Genomic DNA, 27,502 nt, shown 5'->3' on the forward strand with positions numbered 1-27,502 from the left:
GGAAGAGGGATTGATATGATGTGGCGATACCTACCAGACTTCTCACAGTTCTGTCCTCTCCACCCTGTCGGGCAGTGGCATCCACTGAAACGGTTACAAACTCCTCCGTTCTGGCATTTACAGCTCAGGCTGCAGTCTGGTCCATACATGTCATCAAGGCAGGCTGTCAGAAAACACACAAAGGAATACACGTAAAATAACTTACATGCATATTATTTTAATTAACAATACAGGGACGCAATTAAGTGACGCAGTGCTCACCTTTCTCACAGCGGCTCTCAAACCAGCCGCTGGCGCAGGAGCAGCCATAAGGGTCGGGTAGGCAGAACCGTAGCCCCTTGCAGTTCAGCTCGGAGCCACATGACTCCTGGCAGTTTCGGCCAAACATTCCTTCTCTGCATGCTGCAAACCATCAGAGAAGGTTTAAATTCCTTATGTTTCTGAATCATTTCTCAACCTGCCTTGCAAAACACCCCACGGGACAGATGCATCACTCTGCCAATGAAGTCATCAACATTGTAACTGTATCATTGTATTTGATTGCAATACTAAAAGGACAAACTGTTTAGGAACTGTACTCAAAGCTCAACACATAATTGTATCTATGGGTAGGAAACCATTGGGGCAGCAATCAAATCAATCAAACTAAGACCATTTTAAATGTTCACTCTGTGTTTGTATAATTTTTTATATTATTGTTGTGTTGTAACCATTGGTTTATGACCACAAAATGACATTTCCATCAGGTGCAGCTGTACTTATTAACAAAAGGGGGCATGCTAGCAAATTAAAGTTAGGAGATAAGCATGGTCAAATCAAATCAAATCAAGTTTTATTTATATAACACATTTATAAACGATTTATGGTCGAGCCAAAGTGCTGTACATATAATAAAAATAGCCTACAGTAGAGACACTTTACAGCAAATACAACAGCACAGATTGTTCAGAACATCAGTATGAGAAAAACGACACCCTCTATCCTTAGACCCTCACATCGTACAAGGAAAAACTTCCAGAGAAAAACCCACAGTTTAAAGGGAAAAATGGGAGAAACCTCAGGGAGAGCAACATAGGAGGGATCCCTCTCCCAGGACGGACAGACGTGCAATAGATGCCGTGTGTAAATCGAAGAGATAATACATTTTACAGCATATAGACCGAATGTTAGAAAATGCATGTGTCTGTAATAAGAAGATGAATCCACGAGGATGACAGCTATGTTAGCTGTCAACAACAACAACACCTGCTAACCATCATAATGTTAGTGATGTCATTATGATCATGTAATGTACACATAAACAAATGTGTATGTCTATACTTATGAGGATGTACAAACCTGTCTCACAGCGGGTCCCCATGAATCCTGGCGGGCACATACAGTCTCCGTCAACATCGTGACACACTCCACCGTTGAGACACTCCGGACAGTCTTTGTCACAGTAAGGACCCCACTTCTTACTAGTACAGTCTACAGAGAAACAATATTGAAACTACTTACACAAAGTATATAAAAATGATGTCATCCTTGGAAATGTTACAGAACCTCCATGTAACATTTCAGCTTTCAGTCTTTTAAACCCCAAAGAGCAATGATAAATCTTCTTTTTTTCTTTTGTGTATTTGTATTAGGATGAAATCATGTTGTAAAATTCTCAGAAAAAAATATAAACTATTACATCTGCTGAAAGAGGAAATTGTGGAATCTCAGAGCAGTGCAGGTGGAGGGTGGGGATGGTGTTGAGACTGCTGACGTCTCTACAATACAGAGCTATAGGAAATATAACACACACTGGCTGTCTCACTTAAACACTTGAACGCATGTTCAAGCTCAAATTCTATCAAGACCATTATTCCACTGTTTTTGGCTGGTGTTGATTTAAAGGTGTAATTTGTCATTTGGGAAAAGTACTTATCTGCTTTTCCTCCAAGACTTGGATAACAATCTCACATCAGTATTATCTTATTTTAAAAAGCTAGAGCCAACAGCCGGTTAGCTTAGTTCAGCATAAAGACTGGAAAAAAGGGGACACAGCTAACTTGCCTCTGTCCAAAGTTGAAAACAAATCTGCCTAAGAGCCCCTCTTGAGCTCACTAAAAATCATGTGTTTAATCCATAACAAACATTTATCGTGGGATCAGCAATTTTTATGTTAGTGCTCGACTATTTCTTGGGCAAGAGCAGTGATTTCTCCAAGTCTTTGTGTCAGGAATTACTTTTTTATAATTCATTAATTTATTATGAGGAATAACCCAAATATGTCTGTGGTTTCACCCATCTTGTTTATTTCTAATACATATGCGCTATTTCTGTGGTGATTAATTGCATTTATGATCAAACCTCTGACAATGAGTCGCATCCAGGCACCCTGAAGAGGGCTGTCCCCCACATAGCTGGCGCTGTAGATGCCTTGATTGTCAAAAGCTGTGCTCTCCAGAGTGAGTATTGCTGTGCGATTAATCATATCATTCCAGTGAGTCATATAAAAGTAGTTTCCTACATGAAAGAAAGAAAAAAAAATTAATGGCAACAATTCCAATGTCTTAAAAAGTACTGTTATATTCTATTCATAATTAAAACAGAAATGTAATCAAAAATCTATGATTCTACCATCTCTTAAATGCATGTTAAACTTCCTGTATCTGTCTTGACATGTAAACTGGCTTACCGTTGTATTTCCAGGTCACATCTCTCTTTTGGGAGCCAAGTAGCTGCATGCTGAGGTGAACTGTCTCTCCTTTGTTAGCAGTCAGTGTAAGGTGAGTTGGGATAAAATTAGCTATAAAAGGAACACAGATACACACAGTTATTTACCAAGTAAAACACAGAGAAAACTGGATGTTTCAGAGCATAAATAATCTAGAGTTGGTTTGGCTTTGATCAGTCAAAAACCTCCAAAAGCTGTTTGTATGAAGTCTCCACCCACCTCTGCCAAAGTTATTGATCATTGTGACGGTCTCAAGAGGGGGAACATCCTGAGTAGATTCACAGTAGAAGATACCGATATGGTCCAGCTCACGGAAATCTCTAGCGACCGCCTCCCTGTTCTTTGGCTTATGCACCCTAAAATGTGGCTTTTTGGGGAAAACGAGGATTTTGTTGTCCCTCTTGATGTCCAGCACAACCTGGGCAGGGCTGCGCTCTCCATTGATGCAGGAGATGGAGAAGTGACTGACGTTGGTGACCTCCGCTGTGGAGATCATGGTCAAGTCTATCACAGCATCTGCAAGACAGGGCAATGCATTTGTTAAAGTGTGACCAACAGTTATATGAGTTGTAAGGAGCTTGAATTGATTATCAGACTACTATGATTAAAACCTATTGAGTCAGTAACGTTTTGTATTTATTTTTGGCAGAATCTCTGCTTATTGCAGTTGATTTAGACTAAAAACTGTATATCCTCCTTTTTTGGAGCAAGAAATACGGCTGTTACTTATCCATATGATGATAACATCCTCTTGTAAGTTATCTGATTCACACGAGAACAGCATTGGCGTATATTCAGTTTATGGTCTTGAACATTTTTATTGCTGATGTTTTGGAATTTTGCAACACTAAAAAAAAAAACATTATTGAGTTTGCCTCTAGACCTCTACAGAAATGATATTACACATAATATATATTGTACTTCTCACTCTTCAGACATCATTATTCACCGTCATTATTTGGTGCAGGTTATTAATAGAACATATTTTATTCTGATACATAATCTTGTTTCTATAATTGATGTTAGCTCACAATGGAAAACATCAGTTTTGCACATATTTGGCACTTTATGTCAATACGTCAAAAGTTATTTTTCTGGATTAAATTACGATGTCGACCCTTTTCCATACACTTTACACAGAATATAGCAAACCGTGCTGTAGACCATGTGAACACTACCTCATTTCTTAAATCTCCTCCTAAGTATCTTCATAACACAAGTGGCTCATGGAATAACAACTGTTTACACACTGACACCTGATATAAGGATTGAGAAACTGACAACATCATCCCTACAAAATGTTGGTCCAAAAATAAAAAATCTTCCAGGACTGTAATTATTTTAAGTGCCAAACCCAGTATTGTTAGTTTGTCCAGCATTAGTTCTTACTGGTATTTTAGCCCCAGATCCACCGAACAATGGCAGGAAACATGGATGAGCTCCTGTTTTCCCAAAGGGGTTTGGTATCCACACTCTACATTCCTGCACGATTTTTGACTAACATAATATAAAGTATTTACAGTAACGTAGCAATCTAATAGTGTATATATAGAGGTGGAACATGTATATTTCCTAATAGACATAGCATTTCCCGAAAATGAAAGCCAACTTCAATATTCAACTTCAATTTAGCTTCGTTTTAGAGCTAACCAAACAGTGTACAAATACATTCCCACTTACCTGATAAACCAAGAAAGCCAAATAAAAACACCAACATAATCCTCGTTGTATTAATAATCCTCATGTGTAGAAGGTTGTCGTTATTAAGGATAAAGTTGTACATCTAATACAGTGACGCTGCGTCACGACGAGTGGTGCGCTATTTTACGCATAACTTGGCGAATCACCCGGAGCTCCGGTTCAGGTGTAAAATCTCTTGTTAACGACTAGAGCGGTCCTGTATAACTTACAGAGATGGTATCACGGTCCCTCACTAAGAGTTGTTCCTTCAGTAAAGCTCAGCTTTCTCTGGGTGGGAGAGGAAGGAAGAGCGTCACCAGACAGCGGAGGACTGCTGGCGCTCAGACCTCCCCGATCCGATTAATGTATTTATGAGTTCCTTTTTGTTCCAATACAATGCCAACCACTCTCCCTTGTCTTTGCATACCATTGGTAATTGTTATTTATTACAGATACTATTTTAGCAGTGGTATAATAGTTTGTGTTATACTTTCAATCTTCTGGGGCATTATTATTCTATTTAAGCCAAGCTTAGGTCAATGTTATATTGTGTTTGTTTGGATTGTTATATAATATTTTAGATCTGTGCCATGTGAAATATATTGCACATCCCATGTCACAATATTTGAAGCATCAATATTTTGTTCATGTCAGAAATGTTATGACATGCATTTTTGGATAATGACATGGATAACATCTAATATAATACATGCTGCATATTGAATACTCAGCACACTACTTTGTATCTCCGCATACTTCACATGCATCTGTGTGGCCAAGACCTGCACTCTGCATGGCCCATGTGTCTTCTGGTGCTGACATTGCATTTGATTGCTGCTCTGATTTTCTCTGTAAACATACAGTAGAACACCAAATGCAGCAGCAGCTGGTATCATGCTTTGCCAAATGTAACAGCTTTGTTCTCTCACTTTAATGGGTTAGTTACTATCCCTGCAGCTTCGATGTTCACCCCCCCCCCCCCTTTCCATGTTCTAATCAGTCAGACTCAGGAAATGATGAACAATATGCTTGTTGTGTCTATTCTGCCATTTCTGCCCCAATCTTTTAAAAGTGCTGCACTGTCTCATTTTCAAACTTTTGCTTGGAACAACTGCAAACGCCTCTCATTTTCTCTGAAAAACAATTGGGCTGATTTGATGTTTATTTTACATTTCCTTGCGGCTTCAGACAATTGACTTGAAGTTCACTCAACTTCTTATTGTTTAAGATATCCTGTTTTCCATTTCAGGAGTTCATGGCTTGCTTTGGCCAGCAAGGAATATTCTATTGCATGCTGGATTGTCCTAAAAATCAAATAATATCAATATTTGCAAAGTTTGACAACATCTGAAAAAGTTTAGTGTCAATTCTATAGTGCAAAGTCAAATGGTGCATGAACGACATATCGTAAACTGTAACAACAAAATGGTTCAGTTAGCTGAAATCAAATTAAAATGAAATAGTTACACCCAGGTTGGAGTTGCTTTGTCTTCAGGCAGTGTTTCCATGATAACTTGGCCAACAAAAAGTCCTGGCTCAGATCTGTATTGTCCCTTTGACCTGTTAGTGTGACCTGTCTAGCCCAGGAGCCAGAACAACTTACTACCATATAGTATTTCCTCTGTACACACTTCAAAAACTCCCTCTGACAAGGATAGACATACCTATATAAATGTACATGTATGTTTGTATGGCATAAAGCTTTACAGAAAACAATTTGCAACAGACTTTATTGTTAAATTAAATTATTGGCACTCATTTTGTTATAGTTATTGCAGAAAATCTTGCAGATTGTTGTATGTAGACTGATTAAAGTTTAGGGAAGAGAAAAGGCAAAGGATGGTGTGCAAAAAGAGAGAAGATTCAAAAGTGCTGCGTGTTGCAGACACAGCTTGGTGGAGCCTCTATAGGAAGCCAAAAGGGAAAAGACCTTAGGCTGGGTCAACACAGATGCTTCAGCCTCTGGCCGCATTAAGGCTGTCAGCAGCAAGAAACCAGGGTGGGAGCCTTTGTGTGATAGTGTGTACAAAGTTGTGCATGAGTATGTGTGTGTGCATATGTGATTATGCATTGGAGACAATCTGTGAGCGTGCATATGTGTAAGTGTGCACACAGTGTCCATAAGCGTGCGTGTGAGTTTGTATGCATCTCTGCAAGCATGTCTATCATCTCACAGAGATCTTGTCCCTTGTAAAGTAACTGGCTATCATTTCATGTGTTGATATGATCTATCCATGGGGGACCCGTGGGTGTGGGTGTAGAGGAAATTATCTTGGTGGGGTGGACATGCAGGGTGGAGACACTCTGTGCTTTTGGATACATTAGTCGAATAGACATTGTATCCTAAAGTCTTTGTTGCACTATAGTAATTATGAACTGTGTTTGTTATTAAAGGGACCGCAGCTTGCTTTATTACCGTACTAGACAAAGACAGGGCCCAGGGTTTCCCCTTGCCAAGTAAAAAAAAAGAAGACACTATCGCTTCCCAAAGCATAACAATAGTGTACAATGCACATCTTCAACTATTGCACCCTGCAAACAATCAAAGAAAAAGAGATGTGTAGTTTCTTTAGCTTGAGATTGAGTGGAGATTGCTTTTGAATTACTCATACACTCTAAAGATCAATATGCATCCTTCCATCTTATTGAACTGGCAGTAATAAATGCATGACATAATATATAACGTATATAATGGTAGCTGGTGTTCTTAGTTACAATGGGTTTTCGTATTCAGACGGTTATCTGTGAAAGGTATTGTCAACCCTGTCCATAACTATATGTTCAGATTTTCTAATCATCTTCACAATCTCATTAGTGAGACTATGCTTAAAATGTCACTATGTTTTGTAATATTTGAAAAATATTTATCCTGTCTCAGTCCACATTGCCCCTTGTAAGCACACTCTTTTTTTAAACAATCTCATTCATTAAGAAAAGTAATGTGGGAAAATTCAACTAAATTGTGTCGAGCAGTGAATGACAACAGCACACTCCCAGGCATGTAAAAGTTGTTTCTGACATTTTGTTGTGGTTGTAAGCTGGGGGTGTATGGAAATTAGAGTGGCAACAGAGGCAGGAGGTCTCTGAGACTTGGTGAGAAAGTTTGTATTAAATTCCCATTTCCTCTCATTGTGTGGCGAACTGGCCAGGCTCCACACGCACAAATCCCGCTAGGCCCTGGGAGTCTGAGCAAGGGTGTCACTCACACCTCTCAGGCCCCCTAAATCACCCACCTCGATTCTTCCGCAACTGCACTTATGAAAACCCCTGACCTCCATCCAAAATGTACCCCACATTGTCTGATAAAGAAGCGATTTCCAAGAATTATGGAGAACAAGAGACACAAATCTTGCGTGAGTGTTTCCTTGAAAGTGTGATATGAGTGTTTGTGTGTTTGAGAGAAAATATTTTTTGAGCGATAAAGTGAATGAAATGATGAATGACGCAGACAGATTTTTAGATAAAGCATGTGAGTGAGCATTATTACTAGAATTTAAAGACCCCCGTCTTTTAAAGACGGATTTCCCCAAAGATAATGTGCTCGAAAGCCTGGATAATTCCAGTGTTATGTCTGTTGAGGTTCTGAGAATGTGTAATGTGAAAGATATTTCCAACACCTCATGGTGACAAACTGAAAGCTTCATATTATCACCCTAGGTACTGTTATGTTTAACCGGAGTTGGGCCAGTGATCTGCATTTCTCTCTATAGCCACTATTTAATACCACAAAGCTCAGTGAGACGTGGTTCCCATTGTTCCTGGTAGATTCTGAATATGGATTCATTAATATATACACATATATATATATATTAGGGTCGGGACTTTAACGCGTTAATTAAGATTAATTAATTACACAAAAATTAACGCATTTTAATCGCACTTATTTTTGCACCGCGGAACGTTTCTTACTGGATGAGTTTCAGGCGTACCGATTATACTGGAGCACCAACTAACGTTCATGACTTCAGACAACAACAAACCACAGTGAACAACAGTGGGAAATGTTGTTTTAAAAAACGGACGGATGGAAGCGTCGATAAGAGCACGGTTGTGTGCAAATTATGCAAAAAGGAATTCGCATATCACCGCAGCACATCAAGCCTCAAGTATCACCTCAATGCAAAACATATAGCAGCTAGCGTGGAAGCTAGCGTGGACGTTAGCCTCTTTTATCGCGTTCACACCAAAAAGAGCCGGTACTAAAATGAGTTCATGAGAACCTTTTTACCCCCACGAAAGTCCCTGCTAGAGTGCAGAGAGCTGCTAGAGAGCAGGGACTTTCGTACGGCTCTCTTGTGAGAAAATAGCTATATTTCTGATTGGCTGGGCGGATTGCAAACCACGCCCCGTAAAACTCCCAAAAAGTTTTGTGAAGCCGCCATTTTATTATCCTCGCATTAGCATTATTAGCATTAGCCCAGCGCAGAAACGCAGAGAGACTAACTTATGGCAACTGTTAACTGTGATGGTTATTCTCGCGTCCAGGAAAGAGAAGCTTAAAAAGGAGACTAAATGGAGTCTCTGAGATGTTTTCAAATTGGTACTTTAATTAATAAAAAAGGCGCGGTAAAGTCACAAACAGGATATTTGTCCGTTGGAGAGAAAGTCTGCAGCTTCCTCTCCAGTTGCCGGCCGTGCAGAAGAGAGCGTACAAGCATTCGTCCTTCCCGCTTCCTCGCTGTTCGCTCCTCCTCTCTGTGAGCTGTAGTGACGTAAGGGACTTCCCCCTCTCGTTCGTCTGTGTCCGATATCGCGTTAAACAGAGGATTTCGACATTTTACATTCATTGCTTACTTCCACATGCCTTTTCTCCTCATTATCTCTTTCATAACTTTATATGTAATACATGTTAACGGCGTCAATAGCCACTTTAATGATACTAATGGGCGGTAGTCCCGGATGTCGTCATGAAGGATTTTCAGAATAAAAGCTTGGTATTGAGAACTTCTGTTTTTTTCCAGAATAAAATAGCATTTAAACTGACGGTATGTTTAAGGTAGATTATGCCATAAAACATTGATTTTAATTTCTAACACAACACAAAATAAAACATGGGAGCGGTGGAGATGAGGAGGTGTCGGCGTTCTGGCGATTTACTCGGAAGGCTGCTGGGACTCCCAGCAGCTTCTACTGAAGCCAGTCCCCAACTCCGGGGACTTCCGGCCGGGGACTTTGGGCGGCAGTATACGCCGTGAAGTGGTTTGCGGCCTGCCAGTAAACCCAAAGCAGAAGAAGAATAAGTGACGTCAGCGGCTTCATTTGCCTAATCCACCCCCAGGTTCAAAGAGTTCTCATGAACCTTTGTGGGAAAAGTACTGCGGTGTGAATGCGCCTAATGGTATACTAAAATCCATGTGAACAAAAATTGCTTCTCACTGTTCTTAGGTCAAATATTTATATGTGATTAAAAATGCGATTAATTTCGATTAATTAATTACAAAGCCTCTAATTAATTAGATTAATTTTTTTTATCGAGTCCCGGCCCTAATATATATATATATATATATATATATATATATATATATATATATATATATATTAGGGCTGTCAAACGATTACAAATTTTAATCAGATTAATCACAGCTTAAAAATTAATTAATCATGATTAATCACCATTCAAACTATGTCCAAAATATGCCATTTATTTATGCATATTGTTGTGGGAATGGAAAGATAAATGAAAGAAGGCGGATATATCCATTTAACATACAGTATCTATATTTTTCTGCGTGTCAAAATGAAAGACAACCCACACACCTATCAATCATCAAACCGTGGGGTCTTAATTCATTCCGTGTTGATTTCTATCAACGGGGGAGTACTTCAGGAAAGTCGACGGGGGGGGGGGCGGCTAGTGGAGTACTTCGTGACCACAGAGTGTGAACGTTGTGATCAGCTGTTTTAGCGCAGTTCTCCAGTGAAGGGGGGGGAGTCTCCCTCCGTAGCCGGTTGGCGTAGTTTTGGCACAATTCCGTTGTACAGACCGACGTTAACAGCAGCCTGTCTGTGCACACGGAGACCGACTCTGTCGTCCGGTGATCTAACCGCCTTCTGTAAAAGCTTCACAAGTACGTCGGTACGCAAATGCACTTTGTGACACAAGTGACGGTACGCATTTCAGAGAGATTACGCACATAACCTGCGTACCAGTTATGTGCACCCCTGTACTACAGCAAAAGTATTCTCCGTCGGGACTTCCTGCAACAACACCACGCCGTTATCAAAGATGTTCTATTGAGAAGACGATCACTACGTGACAAAAGTTTTCAAAACCGTGGCTACTGAAATCAATCTTACTGTGCAATTTACTCCGCGCGAGTTGGCAGACTTTATTTTGCTTCCTTTAACATCATTTTTCATGGTGGGGCTAATAGGCCATAAGGTGAACCCTGTTATCGTTTCAACCCGCTCCACAGAAGTGAAACTACACAATCTTTAGTTCATAAAAAAGAACGAGTCATGCTTATCCACCAAAAAAAATATCGTCGCTAAAATTCCTGCCAATTCTTCTAGGCACGTAATTATTGGCTGAACTAGTCCCTTCGAAGCGTAATAATATCTTGGTCCAAAGTCGTGCCACGGTTCGTCACGTGATCGTGCTACACCAATTGGGTAGCTGCATATTGTCAACAGAAGTGAAAGATGGCGGCCGCCATGGTTACGCTAAACCAGACCAAATGGATTCTAAACAGTGCTGTATGCTTGTTTTATGTCATGTTTTGTCATATGTCTTAATACATCACTAAGTCCGAGGTATTTGCGTTATATACGCGGTATTTGTGAGAGGTTTTACTATCTGGGAACAGAGTTGACCATCGAATCAACATTGACTAGCAGCGTTTATCAGCCAACTCCAGCTACAAACAATTTCCCCACGGGGATTAATAAAGTATATCAAACTCATATTTATCAAACTATCATTCCTGGACTGCCATGTTCACATCGCTAGGTTCATTGGGATTATTCCATTAGACTGAGGACTTTTTGTCTGTCTGTTGTTACCCTGTACACGTTAAATGCACTCTTAAAATAAACATGACTTGATTTCTGCGTCCAAGAAGAAGGTTAACTTGTTACGTTAAGTAATTTAGATCAATAAAATGCAGTACTTCCAGGCTGAAGACTTTTCTTTTTGTTGCTGCTTTTAATTGAACTATTCATATCTTAGACTGCACTGTAACTTTTATCCATGTATTTTTTCTTTGAATGTTTCTTTTATTAGCTTTTCTTTTGAATGACTGATTTTAAATGCCATTTTCTTAATGTCTTTAATTTTTTGTAAAACACTTTGAATTGCCTTGTGTTGAAAAGTGCTATATAAATAAACTTGCCTTGCCTTACTTATACCAATGTCCATTGATTCATTTATTTACTCATTCATCCCTCCACAAATGAAAACAACACTGATGAACCATAAAAACGAGATTTATTACAAATATAAAAGGTATGACATAGAAAACAGTAGAAGGACATGTAATGTAGTATAATTGATTGGTGTCAGGCTGGGCGGAGCGGCTGATTGGTGCTGTGATTGCCTCAGCTGGTTAAAAGAGTCCTGCTGATTATACTCTGTTCTAGTACCAAAAACAAACGTATCTATGAGTGATGTGTGAGCGCGTCGGCCAGGCACTAAAACCAAAAGAACAGAAAAGAGCTTAAGAAAGATGGAAAGAAGGCTCTTTTATTCCTATTCCTCACTGTCAGTGTCAGGGCAGTCATCGTTCTCTTCCTCTGTTTCTTTTTTATTTGCACAATTTGAGCAACGACATAAGTCTGTGCAACAGAGTCCTGCAGAGAAGCATGAACATCTGCCTTTCTCACAGGCAGACTCTTTGCAGCTGCAGTGTATCACATGCAACACACTGTCAGGGGCAGGATTTCTTGTCATCCAGGTGACGTGTAAGTTCCCATCCTCTATTTCCCAACCATATCCAGCAGGTGATGGAGCATTCATTTCTCTTTTGAGACAGGACCTCATTATTGCTGCCTGGTAATTTGCCCTTTTGCAGTGCTGATGGAGGGCATCATGAGTAGGGGGAATGCTTAATTCTGGCAAGGCCGATGATGCCATACAGAAAGCCTTGTACCTAGCATCATTTACATGTTCGGCTGCTGGCTGATCATACAGGTGACATACATACTGGCAAAGAAGTGCAAATGTTGATTGCTCCAAGTCAAAGTTAGTACCTAAACTTCTGAAAGCCTTAAGGTAGTCATCTTTCTCACATGCAACAGCAAATGACTTTCTTTTGCCTTTGCCATAGAAAGCGCTTGTGGAGTCACACCCAGAGAACGTGTGAATTCCAATCAAGGCTGAACACACACTGGTTCCGAGAGCTGATGACACCATGGCAATGTCAATGATCCGTGTCCTGTTGCCAGTCCCTGTGAACACATATAAGCTGCATGGCAAATCTGCCTGCAGACTTACAGCAATGACTGCCACATCAGTGTCCGAGCTCTTGATGATGACAGCTTTGTGCTCCTGTGCAGCATGTTGGGCATGTAAAAACACCCGTGTGTCACATTCCTCATGATCACACTGCAGGTCTTCAACAACATCAACAGACTGTACACCCTCCATGACAGTTACACAGTGGCATTGATTTTGATGGGCAATGTACAAGCTGAGGTTTTTACCCACTGTTGTGAGGTCTGCATGTGTCCATGCCACATAAAGGAATTCGGCCAGTGCTTCCTTATTTTTTCCGTCAGAGAGAAACTTCTTCCACTGGGTTGGAGTTCTCTGATCTGGGCTGAAGATTGTTATTAGTTGTGACCCTGCATCAGCTCTACGGGACCGTTCTAGGCTTTTGATGCTGATGGGTGGATACCGGTCAGTGACAAAATCAATGCGTGTACACTTGTGATGCAAAGCAAGTTGGAGTATGCTCTGCAGTATGGTCTCTGCAAGCTCTCCAAATGTTGCTGGTCTGGATGGCATGGCCTGCATGACTGCCATGCCATCAAAAAGAATGGCACCACCTATTGGAACTTTGTCAACCAAGCACTCTCCACCTTTGCTCTGCAATAGATCCATGAGAGCTGATTTGTTTGTTTTGGCAAGTGAACCATCAGCACTTGCTAATGGATATGACACAGTTCCCAAGGAATATGACAGAATTTCCCTCATTTCAATTTTCCTGCTCTGGCCAAGGATGAGGAGCCTGGAAATAACTTCTTGTCAGCACGCAAAATCACTTCCTTGCCTGCTGCAGATTTTTTGGGGGATTTTTCTGATCACTGAGAGTCTTGAGTTTTTGTGATATTATGGGGGCAAATATGTCAACTGTTTTGGATAACAGTCTCTGCTCCATAAACTCCTTTACAGCATTTTCACCCTTTTCTGAGGCAACAAGCAAATCCTTTGTGATTTCTCCTGTTGCTACTCTTCCAGAGCTAAGACACACAATGCCGTCTTGGTGTACATCAAAAGGGTTGAGCATGGAATCAATAGTGTCCAAGATTCTACTCACAGCCTTTGCATCAGCAGAGATGCGTGTCTTGTCCAGGTCTTTTCTTGTCCGTAGCTCAGGAGATATCCCTGCCATTGATTCACACTGTCTTGCTATCGCGGCTCTTTCATGCTGTGACAGTATCCAGCGATACACTGCAGACCGATTTTGTGTGATCCCTGTCCAGCCACCTTTGGTCTTGGCATCTCTGTTAAGCGTTTGCTCAATAGCCTGGTCGCAAGCAATGGAGGCAAATCCATGAACACTTTGTCGCTGGACAGTCCACTGGCCTTTCACATTCATGTCACTGTGGCAAGAGGGATGTGTGACAGGCAGATTCATCATTTCCAGCCAGTATGCAGGTAAATATCGAGCGTAATTTACTCTATCGTAGGCAAAAAACCATGGCATCATTAACCGGACGGTTGACAGGTGAAGCTGCCAGTTTGATTCTCGCGTTGCTCTCACAAACAGGAGGAGTAGCTGCATCATGTCAATGTATGAGCTCCAGAAAGCAAATGTTGCATTCTCTGTACTCCTCCTCTGCACAAAGTCTGCATATTTCGAGCACATATTATCAAACCTCTGATCTGCACTCAAAACATCCATCAATCTGTCTGGAAAGGCACATTCCATCTCAGTGATGACATCCATGCACGCAGCTCTCTCTTGGGGTGGCAAGGAGTCCATGAAGGTGATAAACCGGATGCGCTGCAGACTCTCATATAGAAGTTTATGAGCCCTCATGCTGCGATTGTAGTGATGGCCATTGAGTACCCCATTGATGGATCCTGGGGCAACAACTTCAGATTCAATGAGGATATCTTGCAGTCCTGCATCTCCGAACCTTTTGCCTAGAATACTCAGGTAGGACATGCATGTATGGAATTCACCTAGTCTAATCACTAGACGCTTTGTAAACTCAACATCCTTCCAGCGTATTTGCTGTGCTTTGGCATATATAGCCTGGTCAAACACTAAAACTATATGATCCAGTTCTAGCTGGTCAGCAATCTGGACACTTCGCTTCAGGATAGTGTTGACTGTTGACATCTCTGTTGGTGAGGCTTCAATGACTGGAAGATAATACAATGCGGACTTCTGCAGAGTGTTTTCATCCTGAAGCAGTGTATGGAACCCTGTCCAGCTTGGGATTGTACAACTATCCGTACATGTGGACTTCACAAAAGCATATGCCATTTCAGCTTGTACAGCAAAGTGGGTGTCCATTCTGCATGTCGCTGACTGCACTGGTTGACACAAGTTCTGTGGCCCTTGCCTTTTGGACTGATGGTAAGGTTGTATAGGCATTGGGGGGGGGGGGCTATGAATGAGGTAACTCCCTTTCTCAGTGGCTGTCTGATTGCTGTGGACATAGGCTCGCCGGGCACACTCTGGAGCATAATTCCATTTGTATGGTGAGTAGTTCCACGACCCGATAGTGTCTCCTCACCAAAGTCAATGTTATCCCACACAAGTGTTGTGGGTGTCCGCTTTGAGAATCCCTTCGGTATTTTGTCTCTGCCTTCTACTAGTGTCAGTTGGGCAAGGCTAGTGTCTAGACTCAAAACTGTGTCCCATGATGCACAATGTCCCAGTCTGTTAAGCAGTGATACAATGCGTGATGATCCAGTTAAATGTCGAACAGTTAAACCTAAAGCCAAGGACTTGGGTGTCTGCTTGCGGCCCTTGGAAGCAAGGTACACAATGTCTTGACAAACAGACAACACTTTCAAATGTACGTCATCATCAATGTTGACATAATGATCCAGTGTTGGCTCCTCAGTGGAACCTATAATCCAGCTGAGCAGATTGTATAGTCCAATGGGGACAACAGTTTGAGATTCAGTGACATTTACATTTTCAGAAGTGGGAGGCCATGGGCATGACATGCCAGGAGTGTCACTAAGCAGTCTTTTCAAAAAACAACGCTGCTGTATACAGTGTCCTTGTGTCCTCATGTGTTGTTTGGCACTTGTTCTCCCTGTTTCATTGTCGCTGTCTGTCTGGCTCAATTCACTGGACTGTGTTGTTTCCGTACCGGATGGATCTGGTAGCATGTCCACGAGTGCATCCTTTGACAGAGTCTCAGCAAAAACCAGTTCGCAGACGTTGCGCTTGGTGGGCATGTGAAACGCTAGCTGAGGGAAATCTTGAGCCAGCCTCTTCTTCAACAGATCCTGTCTGTAACACAACAAAACAGTGACAATTACGAGTCACAGGAGTACCATCAAAAGCAGAGTGGTGGAGGTGATACAAGACATTACAGACTAGAACCTATCTGCCATACAGCACATTTAACACCAAAGAAGCCAAATAAAGGCCCACATCATCACAAACAACACTACACACTACACATCATGGGGGTTTCTCCAAACAGGCCTGTCATACACATTTTGTTTAAAGCTGGCCTTGCACATGATAAATAATAAGACTTGTATTACATTGCAGTTACCTGTAGTTTGAAGCATCAACACCTTCGTTTGCTTTCACCATGTCAATGAAGGCCTGCCTCAGCTGGCCCATTCTAAGCACCTCATTGTTGACAAGCAGCCTCTGGCGGATGATCCTCTCACAGAACAGCTTGTAACTGGCATCAAACATTGCCTCATCCCTACAACACATGAATGAGAAGTAAATAAATGGATAAATGAATAAGTGTTGTGATTGTGTGCACATATAACAGAAGGAAATTGGATGTTTACTTATAATGTTAAGTATGTGTATGTGTATATATATATATAGCCATCGCCGACACACACCTGGACTTCAGTCTGGTGGTAGTGCAAATAGGTAAAGCAATCCAAGGAGAAATAACTTACTGTTCTGTCTCTGGTTTGTCAGGTCTCAGCAAAAACATGGTGTACTGACTGTAACAGCTTTTGTGGTACCGCACCTCCAGAGCCACACAGTCTTTGTCTTTTATATGTAAAAGAACACTTTGGTCATCTTTCTTCTCAGCAGCTTTCTGCAATTTGCCTAAACGGAAAAAAAGGACAACTCAATGAGTTTGTTGACGTATCTCTCACACATAATTGTACCTTTCAGTTATTCAACCACAGAGAATGTGTGTGTGTAGTGTGTGTGTGGTGTGTGGGTGGGGGTTTGCTTACCTGCTTTTAATGTTTCAGCCTTACACAGTTGATCCCTTTGTCGCTTGCCTGCTTTGATGATCATTTTCTCCTTCATCTTGCATATAATGCACAGGGCAGGAAGGACGGGGCCAGAGCCTGCGATTGGCAGGCCTGACCTTGATCGTAGCTTCTCTGTTTGGCTTCGGTACGTGCTGCGAGACGTCGATGGGATGGGCTCGACCTCAAGGTCCTCCCTAACGTCTTGATCTCCCTCACGTGCGAGCCGTCTTTCCACCTTCGTCATGGCCTTTGTGTCGGTAAACCTTATGTAGCATGTGTGGTGGAAGCCAGCGTCCTCAGGAATATCTTCGAACTCGAAATCAAGACAGTGCTTGTGGTTTTCAGCCACCACGTTCCGAGAGTCTCCCTTCAAGCCGAGCGACCGTTGTAAGCTTGTCCTGTACGTATTCCATCTTGTATTGGTAAAACAATCAACCTTTTCGTGCTTCACAGACGTAATATGCATGTAACAATGTTTGTGTGTTGACAATTTTGACTTTTTGAGACTTTCTGGTGCGTCTTTCCTCGTCTCCGCTACTCGATGAAACCATGGCGGCCGCCATCTTTCACTTCTGTTGACAATATGCAGCTACCCAATTGGTGTAGCACGATCACGTGATGAACCGTGGCACGACTTTGGACCAAGATATTATTACGCTTCGAAGGGAATAGTTCAGCCAATAATTACGTGCCTAGAAGAATTGGCAGGAATTTTAGCGACGAAATTTTTTTTGGTGGATAAGCATGAATCGTTCTTTTTTATGAACTAAAGATTGTGTAGTTTCACTTCTGTGGAGCGGGGATTTCTTTTCTAAAGGACTTTTCGAGGTTCACCTTGCGGCCTATAAGCCATTTCTTGGTATGGGTGGAGCCTACCCCAGCCATACCCTGGCGCTGCCACTGGTGGCACGTATGGCAATAGAGTCTGGCTGCAGACCGTAGCAAGGAGGCGGATCGTATAGGGGCGGATCGTATAGGGGCGTTTCCTAAAGGGTTATGAACCCCGCCCCCACGTATTTCTTAAAGGTATAGGACGCTCTCTGTTTCTCATTTATTTTAATGCTTTGAATGAATCATAAACGAACTTTGAAAAATAATAATTATAATTAATTTGCATAAATAATGAAGAGTATACAACCCACAGAGAAGACAAATTCATAAATTGTAGGCATATCATTTTTCACCGTTTGTGCAGTGGTAGTAATTATTATTCAAATCAATCAACTACGTTTTATGGAAGATATTGCTGTATATCATTTAACAACATGAGTAGAGGTTTCTGTACACCTAAAATACTGAAGTTTAAGTTACTGTCCTGATGTGTATCATTCATTTGTTCATGTTGTGTCTGGTGGTAAGATTAATAAAAAAATATATATATATATACAGTACATACAAAGAGGAAAGTCTTTATTAAACAAACATTTTATTCTTGGAAGGTGCCTCCAGCATCATAGAAACAGTCAATGCTGCAGAATCCTGCCAGCTCATCTTTTCTGATGATGCCATAACTAATGTTACATAATTATAGAAGACACATCCGAAGTGTTATTTTTACATATTGATTAGCAGCCGACATTTACTGAAAGGATGCGTCCGTCTCTCGTCTGGTTCATTACAACTAGTAGTTACAAACTGTTACAGTTACAACCTTAATCAGTACCGCACATCTTATTAATCAATTCAACCAACCAAGCTAGCCATGTTGTCTATCCGAATCCATACCATATTATTTGATTAAGTTACAGTATGTAGGGCAGGCCTACTTATATTTCCAAGATAATACAAGAGTACACTAGCATCATGCTAAATGCTGGTTAGCATCACAGCATATACGCTAACCTTAGGTCAATTAGATGATCAGCTTTGGTAACACAAATCAGTATTGTTACCGAGCCTGATAATCTATTGACCTATCTAAGCTTAACGTTATTACAACAGTAGAGTAGGCCTGGTTGCAAACGGGACTATAGGCCAACGTGTTTATAGCATCATGCTAAGTTAGCATTTAATACCACAAACATTTTTACCACATACAACTATTATTTACTTTATTAACGCTTAACGAGGTTGGACAGTCGATGTTGTACTTTGATAACGAGACAATTGTGTGTTAAGAAAAATGACATTACAATAAATATAAACATGCATCTCTGGAAAATACTATTACCGCTGTTTCAACTTGTTGTTCGGCCATCGTGAACGAACGAATGACTTATTCTGCAAGGATTTATAAAAGCAGCTGGAATCCCTTAAATTGCATTACTGCAACCTACAGTATGTATTTCTGCTGAGTGTCATTCTATTGGATACAAAAAGTTAGGAAACGCCCCTATACGATCCGCCCCTATACGATCCGCCTCCTTGCTGCGGTCTGCAGCCAGACCCATCTCACGTATGGGGCGGGCCATTCTGCACATGCGTTAAATGCGTTAAATATTTTAACGCAATTCATTCAAAAAATGAATTACTGCCGTTAACGCGATAATTTTGACAGCACTAATATATATATATATATAGATCTCTGCAACAATCAAGTTATTTTACAGATATGTTATGCAGGACATGCCGTTTTTGCCAAAATAGCAACAGAGACCGAAGGACTGCAATTTCTGCATCTTTCACTGTGGGCCGAAAAATCTCAACAGCTATGAGATGGATTGCCACAACATTTGGGGGAAATATCTGTGGTGCCCAGATGATGTTGACTTTCTCTCTAGTGACAATAGCATTTGATTGAAAGTGAAACGTCTCAACAAGTATTGAAATCATTGTTAAAATGTCAACAGCACAGCTGTTTGCTATATCCAGGTGTATAATATATCCCATACAAATAAATTCAGTTGTTTTATACTGTAACACAAATGGTATTGGGTTCATGGCTTTGACCGGGCTGTTAACACCAATCTGCAGTGTCTCAGCGTCTATTCAGCTCTTTCACATATAATGGGAGTCAATGGTTTAAGGCAATCTTGAGTGTTTAATGGCTGCTATTATAGTTTCTTTACATTACATTACATTACATTGCATTTAGCTGACGCTTTTATCCAAAGCGACTTACAATAAGTACATTCGACCAGGAAGACACAACCTTGAAGAAAACAGAATCATATAAGTACATCAGGTTTCATAGAGCCAAACATTTCAAGTGCTACTCAACTGGCTTTAGGTAAGCCAGTCCTTTATTAGTATAAAAGTGCTTCGTTAATAGTTCTAACGCTTGAAGTGGAGTCCAAAGAGATGAGTTTTCAGTTTGCGCCGGAAGATGTGCAAGCTATCTGCCGTCCTGATGTCAATGGGGAGCTCATTCCACCATCTTGGAGCCAGGACAGCAAACCCACGTGTTTTCGCCGATGGGAACTTGGGTCCCCCTCGCAGCGAGGGCGCAACGAGTCGTTTGGCTGATGCAGAGCGTAGTGCACGCGCTGGGGTGTACGGTTTAACCATGTCCTGGATGTAGGAAGGGCCAGATCCATTCGCAGCATGGTAAGCAAGTACCAGTGTCTTGAAGTGGATTCTAGCAGTTACCGGAAGCCAGTGAAGGGAGCGGAGGAGCGGAGTGGTGTGGGAGAATTTAGGAAGGTTGAAGACCAGACGAGCCGCTGCATTCTGGATGAGCTGCAGAGGTCGGATGGCACATGCAGGTAGACCAGCCAGGAGGGAGTTGCAGTAGTCTAGGCGTGAGATGACGAGAGCCTGGACCAGAACCTGAGTCGCTTTCTGAGTCAGCTGGGGACGTATCTTCCTGATGTTGTAAAGCGTGTATCTGCAGCAACGGGTTGTAGCAGCGATGTTTGCAGTGAAGGACAGGTTGTTAACTAGGGTCACACCCAGATTCCTTGCAGTCTGAGTCGGGGAAACAACTGAGGTGCCGATGTTGATTGTTAGGTCAAGAGTGGGACAATCTTTTCCCGGGAGGAAGAGCAGCTCAGTCTTGTCAAGGTTGAGCTTGAGGTGGTGAGCAGACATCCACTGAGAGATGTCAGCTAGACAAGCAGAGATGCGTGCAACGACCTGGGTCTCTGAGCGGGGAAAGGACAGAATTAATTGGGTGTCATCAGCGTAGCAGTGGTAAGAAAAACCATGCGGGCTAATGACTGATCCGAGCGAGTTTGTGTACAGGGAGAAGAGGAGGGGACCAAGAACAGAGCCCTGAGGGACCCCCGTAGTTAATTGACAAGGGTCGGACTCAGACCCTCTCCGAGTCACCCTGTAGGTACGGTCTTTCAGGTATGAGGTGAGGAGGGAAAGTGCAGAACCTGAAACTCCAAGTTTTTGGAGAGTGCGAAGGAGGATCTGATGATTCACCGTGTCGAATGCAGCAGACAGGTCCAATAGGATGATGACAGAGGAGAGGGATGCAGTTTTGGCAGTGTGCAGTTCCTCCGTGACAGCAATGAGAGCAGTTTCTGTGGAGTGACCTGCCTTGAAACCAGACTGGTGCGGATCCAGAAGGTTGTTCTGATTGAGATAACAGGAGAGTTGTTAAAGACAGCGCGTTCAAGTGATTTAGACAGGAACGGGAGGAGAGAGACAGGCCTGTAGTTTATAACATCAGACGGGTTGAGAGTGGGTTTCTTTAGGAGAGGGTTTACTCTTGCCTCCTTGAGACTGTTTGGAAAGTGACCAGAAGTTAGAGAAGTGTTGATGAAATGGGTGAGAAACGGTAGAATATCAGGAGCGATAGTCTGAAGGAGGTTTGAAGGGATAGGGTCCAGAGGACAGGTGGTAGGGCGGGCAGAGGTAATGAGGGTAAGAACCTCACTTGGAGAGAGAGGGGAAAAGGAGGTAAGTGTGTTAGTGGAAGGAGGGTCTGGTGACCCAGCGGTGAGTAAAGGTGAGTCAGAAAAAGAAGAGCGAATATCATCAACCTTTTTTTCAAAGTGGGTAACAAAGTCGCTTGACAGAAGTGAGGAGGGGGGAGGAGCTTTTGGAGGGTCCAAGAGGGTGGAGAAGATGGAAAATAGTTTTTTAGGATTGGAATAGGAAGATTGGATCTTATCTTGAAAGAAAGTGCTTTTTGCCTGAGAGATCGAAGCAGAGAAAGAGGAGAGGAGAGCCTGATAGGTTAGGAGGTCGTCACGGTGTTTGGATTTCCACCATTTCCGCTCTGCTGCCCTAAGGACGGTTCTATTAGCACGCAGTGCGTCATTTAGCCAGGGAGCAGGAGGGGACTGACGAGCCTGCCGAGATGTGAGAGGACAGAGTGGATGAGAGAGTAGAGAGGAGAGTTTCTGCAGCAGAGTTTGGAGGCAGGAGATGGAACGAATCAGAGGAAGGGAGGGCTGAGAGCACCGACGAGGCAAAGCTAGAGGGGGAGAGGGAGCGAAGGTTACGGCGGACAAGTGCAGGATGAGAAGAGATTAGTTTGTTATGTTTGGAAAGGGATAGAGAGAATGAAATGAAGAAGTGATCGGATGTGTGGAGCGGGTTTACAGAGAGGTTAGAAGTAGCGCAGTTCCTTGAGAATATGAGATCAAGGACATTGCCAGCTTTATGAGTCGGTGGGGACGGAGACAGTGAGAAAGCAAAGGCGGTTAACAGAGATGTTAGTTCGTCTATCTTCCCCGTCTGGAGGTTGAAGTCTCCGAGAAGTACAGCGGGAGGGCCAGTTTCAGGGATGAGTGAGAGGAGATTATCTAATTCCTCCAAGAAGTCCCCCAAGGCGCCTGGTGGACGGTAGAGAACAACAATGGTTAACTGTATAGGATGGGTTACTGTGACGGCATGGAATTCAAAGGTGGAAGGAGTGAAGTTAGGTAGCTTGAAGAGGGAAAAGCTCCATTTGGGAGAGAGCAGGAGACCAGTGCCACCTCCTCTGCCAGTGGGTCTGGGTGTATGGGAGAAGGAATATGCAGTGGAGAGAGCTGCTGGGGTGGATGTGTTGGATGGAGTAATCCAGGTCTCAGTGAGAGCAAGGAATCCAGAGACTGCAGGGAGGCGTAGCCAGAGATGAAGTCAGCCTTAGGAACAGCTGACTGGCAATTCCACAGGCCACCAGAAACTAGATGTTGGATCTCAGTGGAGCACGTGGGATAGACGAGAGCAGGCCGGTTATATCGATTAGGAGATACACGGGGGCCAGTGATATTGCGAGAAGACACATGAACAGGAATAGAGAAAATACTCATGATTATAGCATGCGGGGCTAGAAAACTAAAGAAAAGAGAAATAAGACACCAGCTCGATCAGAGTAGGATTTGCCTCCTCTTTGCCTCCCTCGTGACTCCCGCAGGACTCCAATGTCTTTGTCAGTCTTACTCCCGCAGGACTCCAATGTCTTTGTCAGTCTTCGGCTGTCTGACGCTGAAGCTGACGCTTCAGGAAAGAGCTACCCGAAATGGACGCCTGATTGCTCAGTTCTCACAGCTGTAGGGCCATGGCCCTCTAATTAGTTAACTATCTACAGCTGATGGGCGACAATAGACTGGCCGTGCCTATATTAATGCAGGCTTGAGTGCTGAGACCTGTAAAGCAGGTTTCGCCTGAGCAGATCTGAGATTTAAAATCTCTCAAACGCGATTTAGCCGTTTACGCTACAATAACAATTTATACAGAGTCGAATAAATGAAACAGAGAAGTCTAATTAAACAAGAATATAACTTACAGTGGTTGCTGCGTCAATAGGTAATGTCGTCACCGGTTTCTCATCTTACTTGTCAGAAACATTGCATGCCTTGACTCGATCCGTTTTTCAAAAACCTACATCATGAATGTCAGCTGAACAGTCACCATACCCACCAAAGGAATAAGTAATGAGGCATAGACAAATGAGAACACTGTACCAACCTGTCCTAACAAAAAAAAGGTTGGTACTTAAAAGGCAAGTTGAAAATATGTAAAAACATTCACTGCTATTTGAAGCCAGCAAAACTTAAATGTTTCTGTGTTGCAATTGTAAGTTAGCAGATACATTGTGGACCCCATTTTTAGACAATACAGAAATCTTTATCACTGCACCATCCAATAACTACTGTTTAACTGTATCTGGCATGCATCTGTTTCCTGTTAATGTAAAGATTGTGTCTTATGTTTGTATACTTTAAACTTTACACACTTAAACACTGACACAATAGTAACAGAACTTAAGTAACATGTTCCTAAACGTGCTCTTCCTGTCATCAGTCCCACACTGGAAAAAAAAACATGGCCCTGAATTGACACAGAGTGACCCCACGCCAGCCTTCTGTCTCCCCCCTCGGCCTCCCAGGCTGAGGCACTGGTAATGGGGGGAGGCCGGGTGACCCTCCAGTCTGACACCAAACCCACACTCCATGTAGTCACGGATGTTGATGGGTGTTGACGTTCTACCGGTTACTGACCTCACACAGGTACACACACCACACACACACACACACACCACACACACACACACACACACACACACACAGGATCAGACTAAGGAAGCCCTAATCATAGCAGCATGTGGTCGACCTCTAGTGTAGGTTTAACGTGAAAAGGTTCCCTTCAGGAAATGATCATGTAGGATAACATGATTTCAGATTTTATCAGCAGACTATGCAATATAGGAGGAGGGTAGATTGAGGTAAAATTGTACAGATCAGCAGAAATATGCAATAATTGTCTTGTTTATAAAGGTGCATGACATGTTTCATATTAACCTGAGCACTTTTGGATCATTTTGCATGTAAAATACAGCTCCCAAAATAATTAGGGGTTGTGTAAGAATCATCATTTCCGCCCATCTGTCTCTGCTTGGGTTACAGTTCTGGCAGCAGCTCAGGTTAAACAAATTGCTCTTACAGTATAATATCAGACACAAATTCAACAGTATTTGAAAAAGTGGCCGAATGAATGCAAGGAAATATTGGCACCACAGCACACTCATAGTGTACTTTTTCTTTTTGTTAGGCACGGCCTAAAGCTATGGACAGATCAGCAGTTTTTTCATAGCTATTATTTCACTTGTTAGTGCATAGTCCTAATTACAGAAATAGACTGTCCCATCGGAATATGCATATCAAGGAAATGGTGGAAAGGGAGGGGTACTGAATCCAGCCAACATGTCTGGAATATAACAGGACGTTTTAAGAAGTTGAATAACACCCTGGGAGTGATGTGCTGAAAGGCAGAAACATTTAAGAGCAGGGATTTTGTGCAAATTTGCCTCCAACAATGTGTTACCTGGAGAACTTATTTGAGATGACGTTTAAATGTTACATGGAGCCAGGGAATACTGCCAGTGTGAGTTAAAGAAAGCAGGGGAAAAAAGGAAAGAGAGAGAGAGTGAGAGAAAGACAGAGAGAGATGGATGGGCTGTTGTTGCCTGAGCACGGTGTCCATAGGACTTGAGGCAGGTTCAGGAAGAGGTACTGCTGCTGGAAGCTGATATGTGTGTGAAGGAAGTGGACGGAGCACAGGGGCAGGAATCACCCTACAGGCAGGAAAAGACCTGTGGAGGTGACAGCGGGGGTGGAGGTGGAGGGTCTGGGCTCCTGTCTGATAGCTGTTTGCTCAACACACACACACACGCTCAAACACGGACATGCTCACACAGTTTTGCAGTAGGTAAAAGGTACACATTTGGATGCTAATGCCACAATGGCATTCACCAACAGCTGCTAAGGAAGTTGGTTTAAAACATGTTTTACATGCAACATTGCTGTTTCTGCCATTTTGTGGGAAATCCACATTTTACTACACATCTGCTTTAGTAGGAAACACTGGTTTTAATCTCAAAGGAGCTTAATACTCAATTATTTGCGAATGTTTGTGCAAATGCTTTTGTTAAAGTAAGTCATTTGCTGCTAAAGGTGAAAAGGTACATGTATCTGTTGCTTAAAAAAGCTCAAAATAAATGATTGGTTCTTTAGTTATGTGAAACAAATCACAACAGGTTACATGTGTTCGAGATGGAAACACCGTTTTTCTTTTTTAACTTTACAAGGACCTATTTTGCAATAGAATACTTTTGTCTTTTATTAATATATAAATATTTTATTACAGTGTTAACTGAGCAGCTGGATATAGTTCCATAAAAGAAAACAAGATAATAGAGCAATTTACTGATTTACCAAGTAGCCAAGAGCAAAATGTGTGTATCATTTGAAATATTTAGTAATTCCCTTCTTCACAAAGACTGGACCTGTTCTGAGGAGGTTGCCAGTACATATCTCTTCTGCAAGTAAAAACAGAAAAATAAGTTGTAGTAAGTCTTTCTCCAGTGTCATTATTTCTGTATGAGACCCACCCAACACAAATTCCTCAACTATGAATCCTGTAGCACTTTCACCGTTAGTATAAATACCTTCACAGCATTGAGGAATTATAAAAATACACATTTGGATCTTTCATGGACTTTGACAGGAAGTTAGCAGATCCGCAGTAACCAGGCAGAGGTACACTGTGAGCTGCTGACATTTTTAATGCAGCTCGTTCTTCACACTTCCACAGAGGGTGTGTTTCTGTGCTTGTGACATTTTTCTACAGCAAGTGTATCAGTCACTGTATTGTTATGCCTCTGTTAGAGTGTGTTCACACAACCATAACATCCAAAAACAAACAGTGAGGTAACTCAAACTACTGATTAACACGCCATTTGGATTCATCATTTTTCACGAAAGGGAAGCATTCAGGTCATTAGAAATGGACCTGAACGTTTTGGTACGCACGTTTCACTTCACCTTCAACCATGAACAGTAAACCATTTAAAATAAACACTCCTCCAACACCAAAGAAAGAAACTGATATGAATAGTATCCATTTCTTCTCTTTCTGTAGTATTACGCCTGCAAGAAGTGGCAGGAGCTCAAGACAAACAAATGTATATATGTATGAGCCCATATATATTGGAAACTGTATAAGATTCAATTTGTTAAAACGTAAATTACCTTTTTGTTGAAACTGGGTCATCAAAGCGAGTTAAGGAATGAAGGGAAAATAGACAAATGGTTGTTTCTGTATGTGAAGGACCACATAACACACGGCACCTTGATTAATGAAATTAGAGCCTCAATAGAGAGTATCACATTTTATTTACAACTCATTACAATAAAAGAGAGTTATCTTGGATTTAAATACATCTGCAGCTGTTTCATTACCAGATTTACAGATTTAAAGCAGATGTGCAGGGGAGCCTCACTCACATTATCATATTTCCAGATGGAGCCCACATATGGACTTACAAAAATGTGAACAATTTGTGTCTGTCACCTTGTAAAATGTATAAGGTGGTTGCACATCACAATGGTTCAGCAGGATTTTTTTTTAAAGGCAAGCAGGAAAAAGTGATAATTGTAGCCTGCTGTCTCTTTGTGATACTTGACCAGTTGCAGGCTTGTTTGTCACATAGCTTTTCCTTAAGACCAACTATCCATTGTTATGTACAGTGCGACACGTGTTGTTATTTCCCTGCTTCTAAAAGACTTAGCAAGGCCTTCACATCTTGCACACAGAAGGGGCCGTGACCTCAGAAGCTACCCCCACCACTTCACTCAGAGGACACACAGTAAACATCCCATTGTAGAACGAGTGGGGAAAGACCCAGGTCGAAAAAATCTTATCAA

General features: G+C 42.0%; 1 protein-coding gene across 8 annotated transcripts in view; it reads right to left on the reverse strand.

Annotated features, from left to right (window-relative positions):
* The window catches only part of tie1 (tyrosine kinase with immunoglobulin-like and EGF-like domains 1), a 57,092-nt gene that overhangs the window by 12,877 nt on the left and 16,713 nt on the right, over window positions 1–27,502 (reverse strand). For 6 of the 8 annotated variants that reach the window (XM_034210109.1, XM_034210108.1, XM_034210105.1 and 3 more), the window contains exons 1-7: window positions 4,388–4,674; window positions 2,927–3,223; window positions 2,669–2,779; window positions 2,341–2,496; window positions 1,339–1,470; window positions 262–402; window positions 35–163 (exon numbers count right to left, since the gene is read on the reverse strand). In XM_034210109.1, the coding sequence (XP_034066000.1) occupies window positions 35–163; window positions 262–402; window positions 1,339–1,470; window positions 2,341–2,496; window positions 2,669–2,779; window positions 2,927–3,223; window positions 4,388–4,490 (1,069 nt within the window). In that variant the 5' untranslated portion in view covers window positions 4,491–4,674. Of the gene's footprint in view, window positions 1–34; window positions 164–261; window positions 403–1,338; window positions 1,471–2,340; window positions 2,497–2,668; window positions 2,780–2,926; window positions 3,224–4,387; window positions 4,710–27,502 lie in introns of those variants that run through there. The other 2 variants (XM_034210106.1, XM_034210107.1) reach the window with 2 other exon arrangements.

The sequence above is a fragment of the Gymnodraco acuticeps genome, unplaced genomic scaffold, assembly GCF_902827175.1.
Source record: "Gymnodraco acuticeps unplaced genomic scaffold, fGymAcu1.1, whole genome shotgun sequence".
In the NCBI taxonomy this organism is placed as follows: Eukaryota; Metazoa; Chordata; class Actinopteri; order Perciformes; family Bathydraconidae; genus Gymnodraco; species Gymnodraco acuticeps.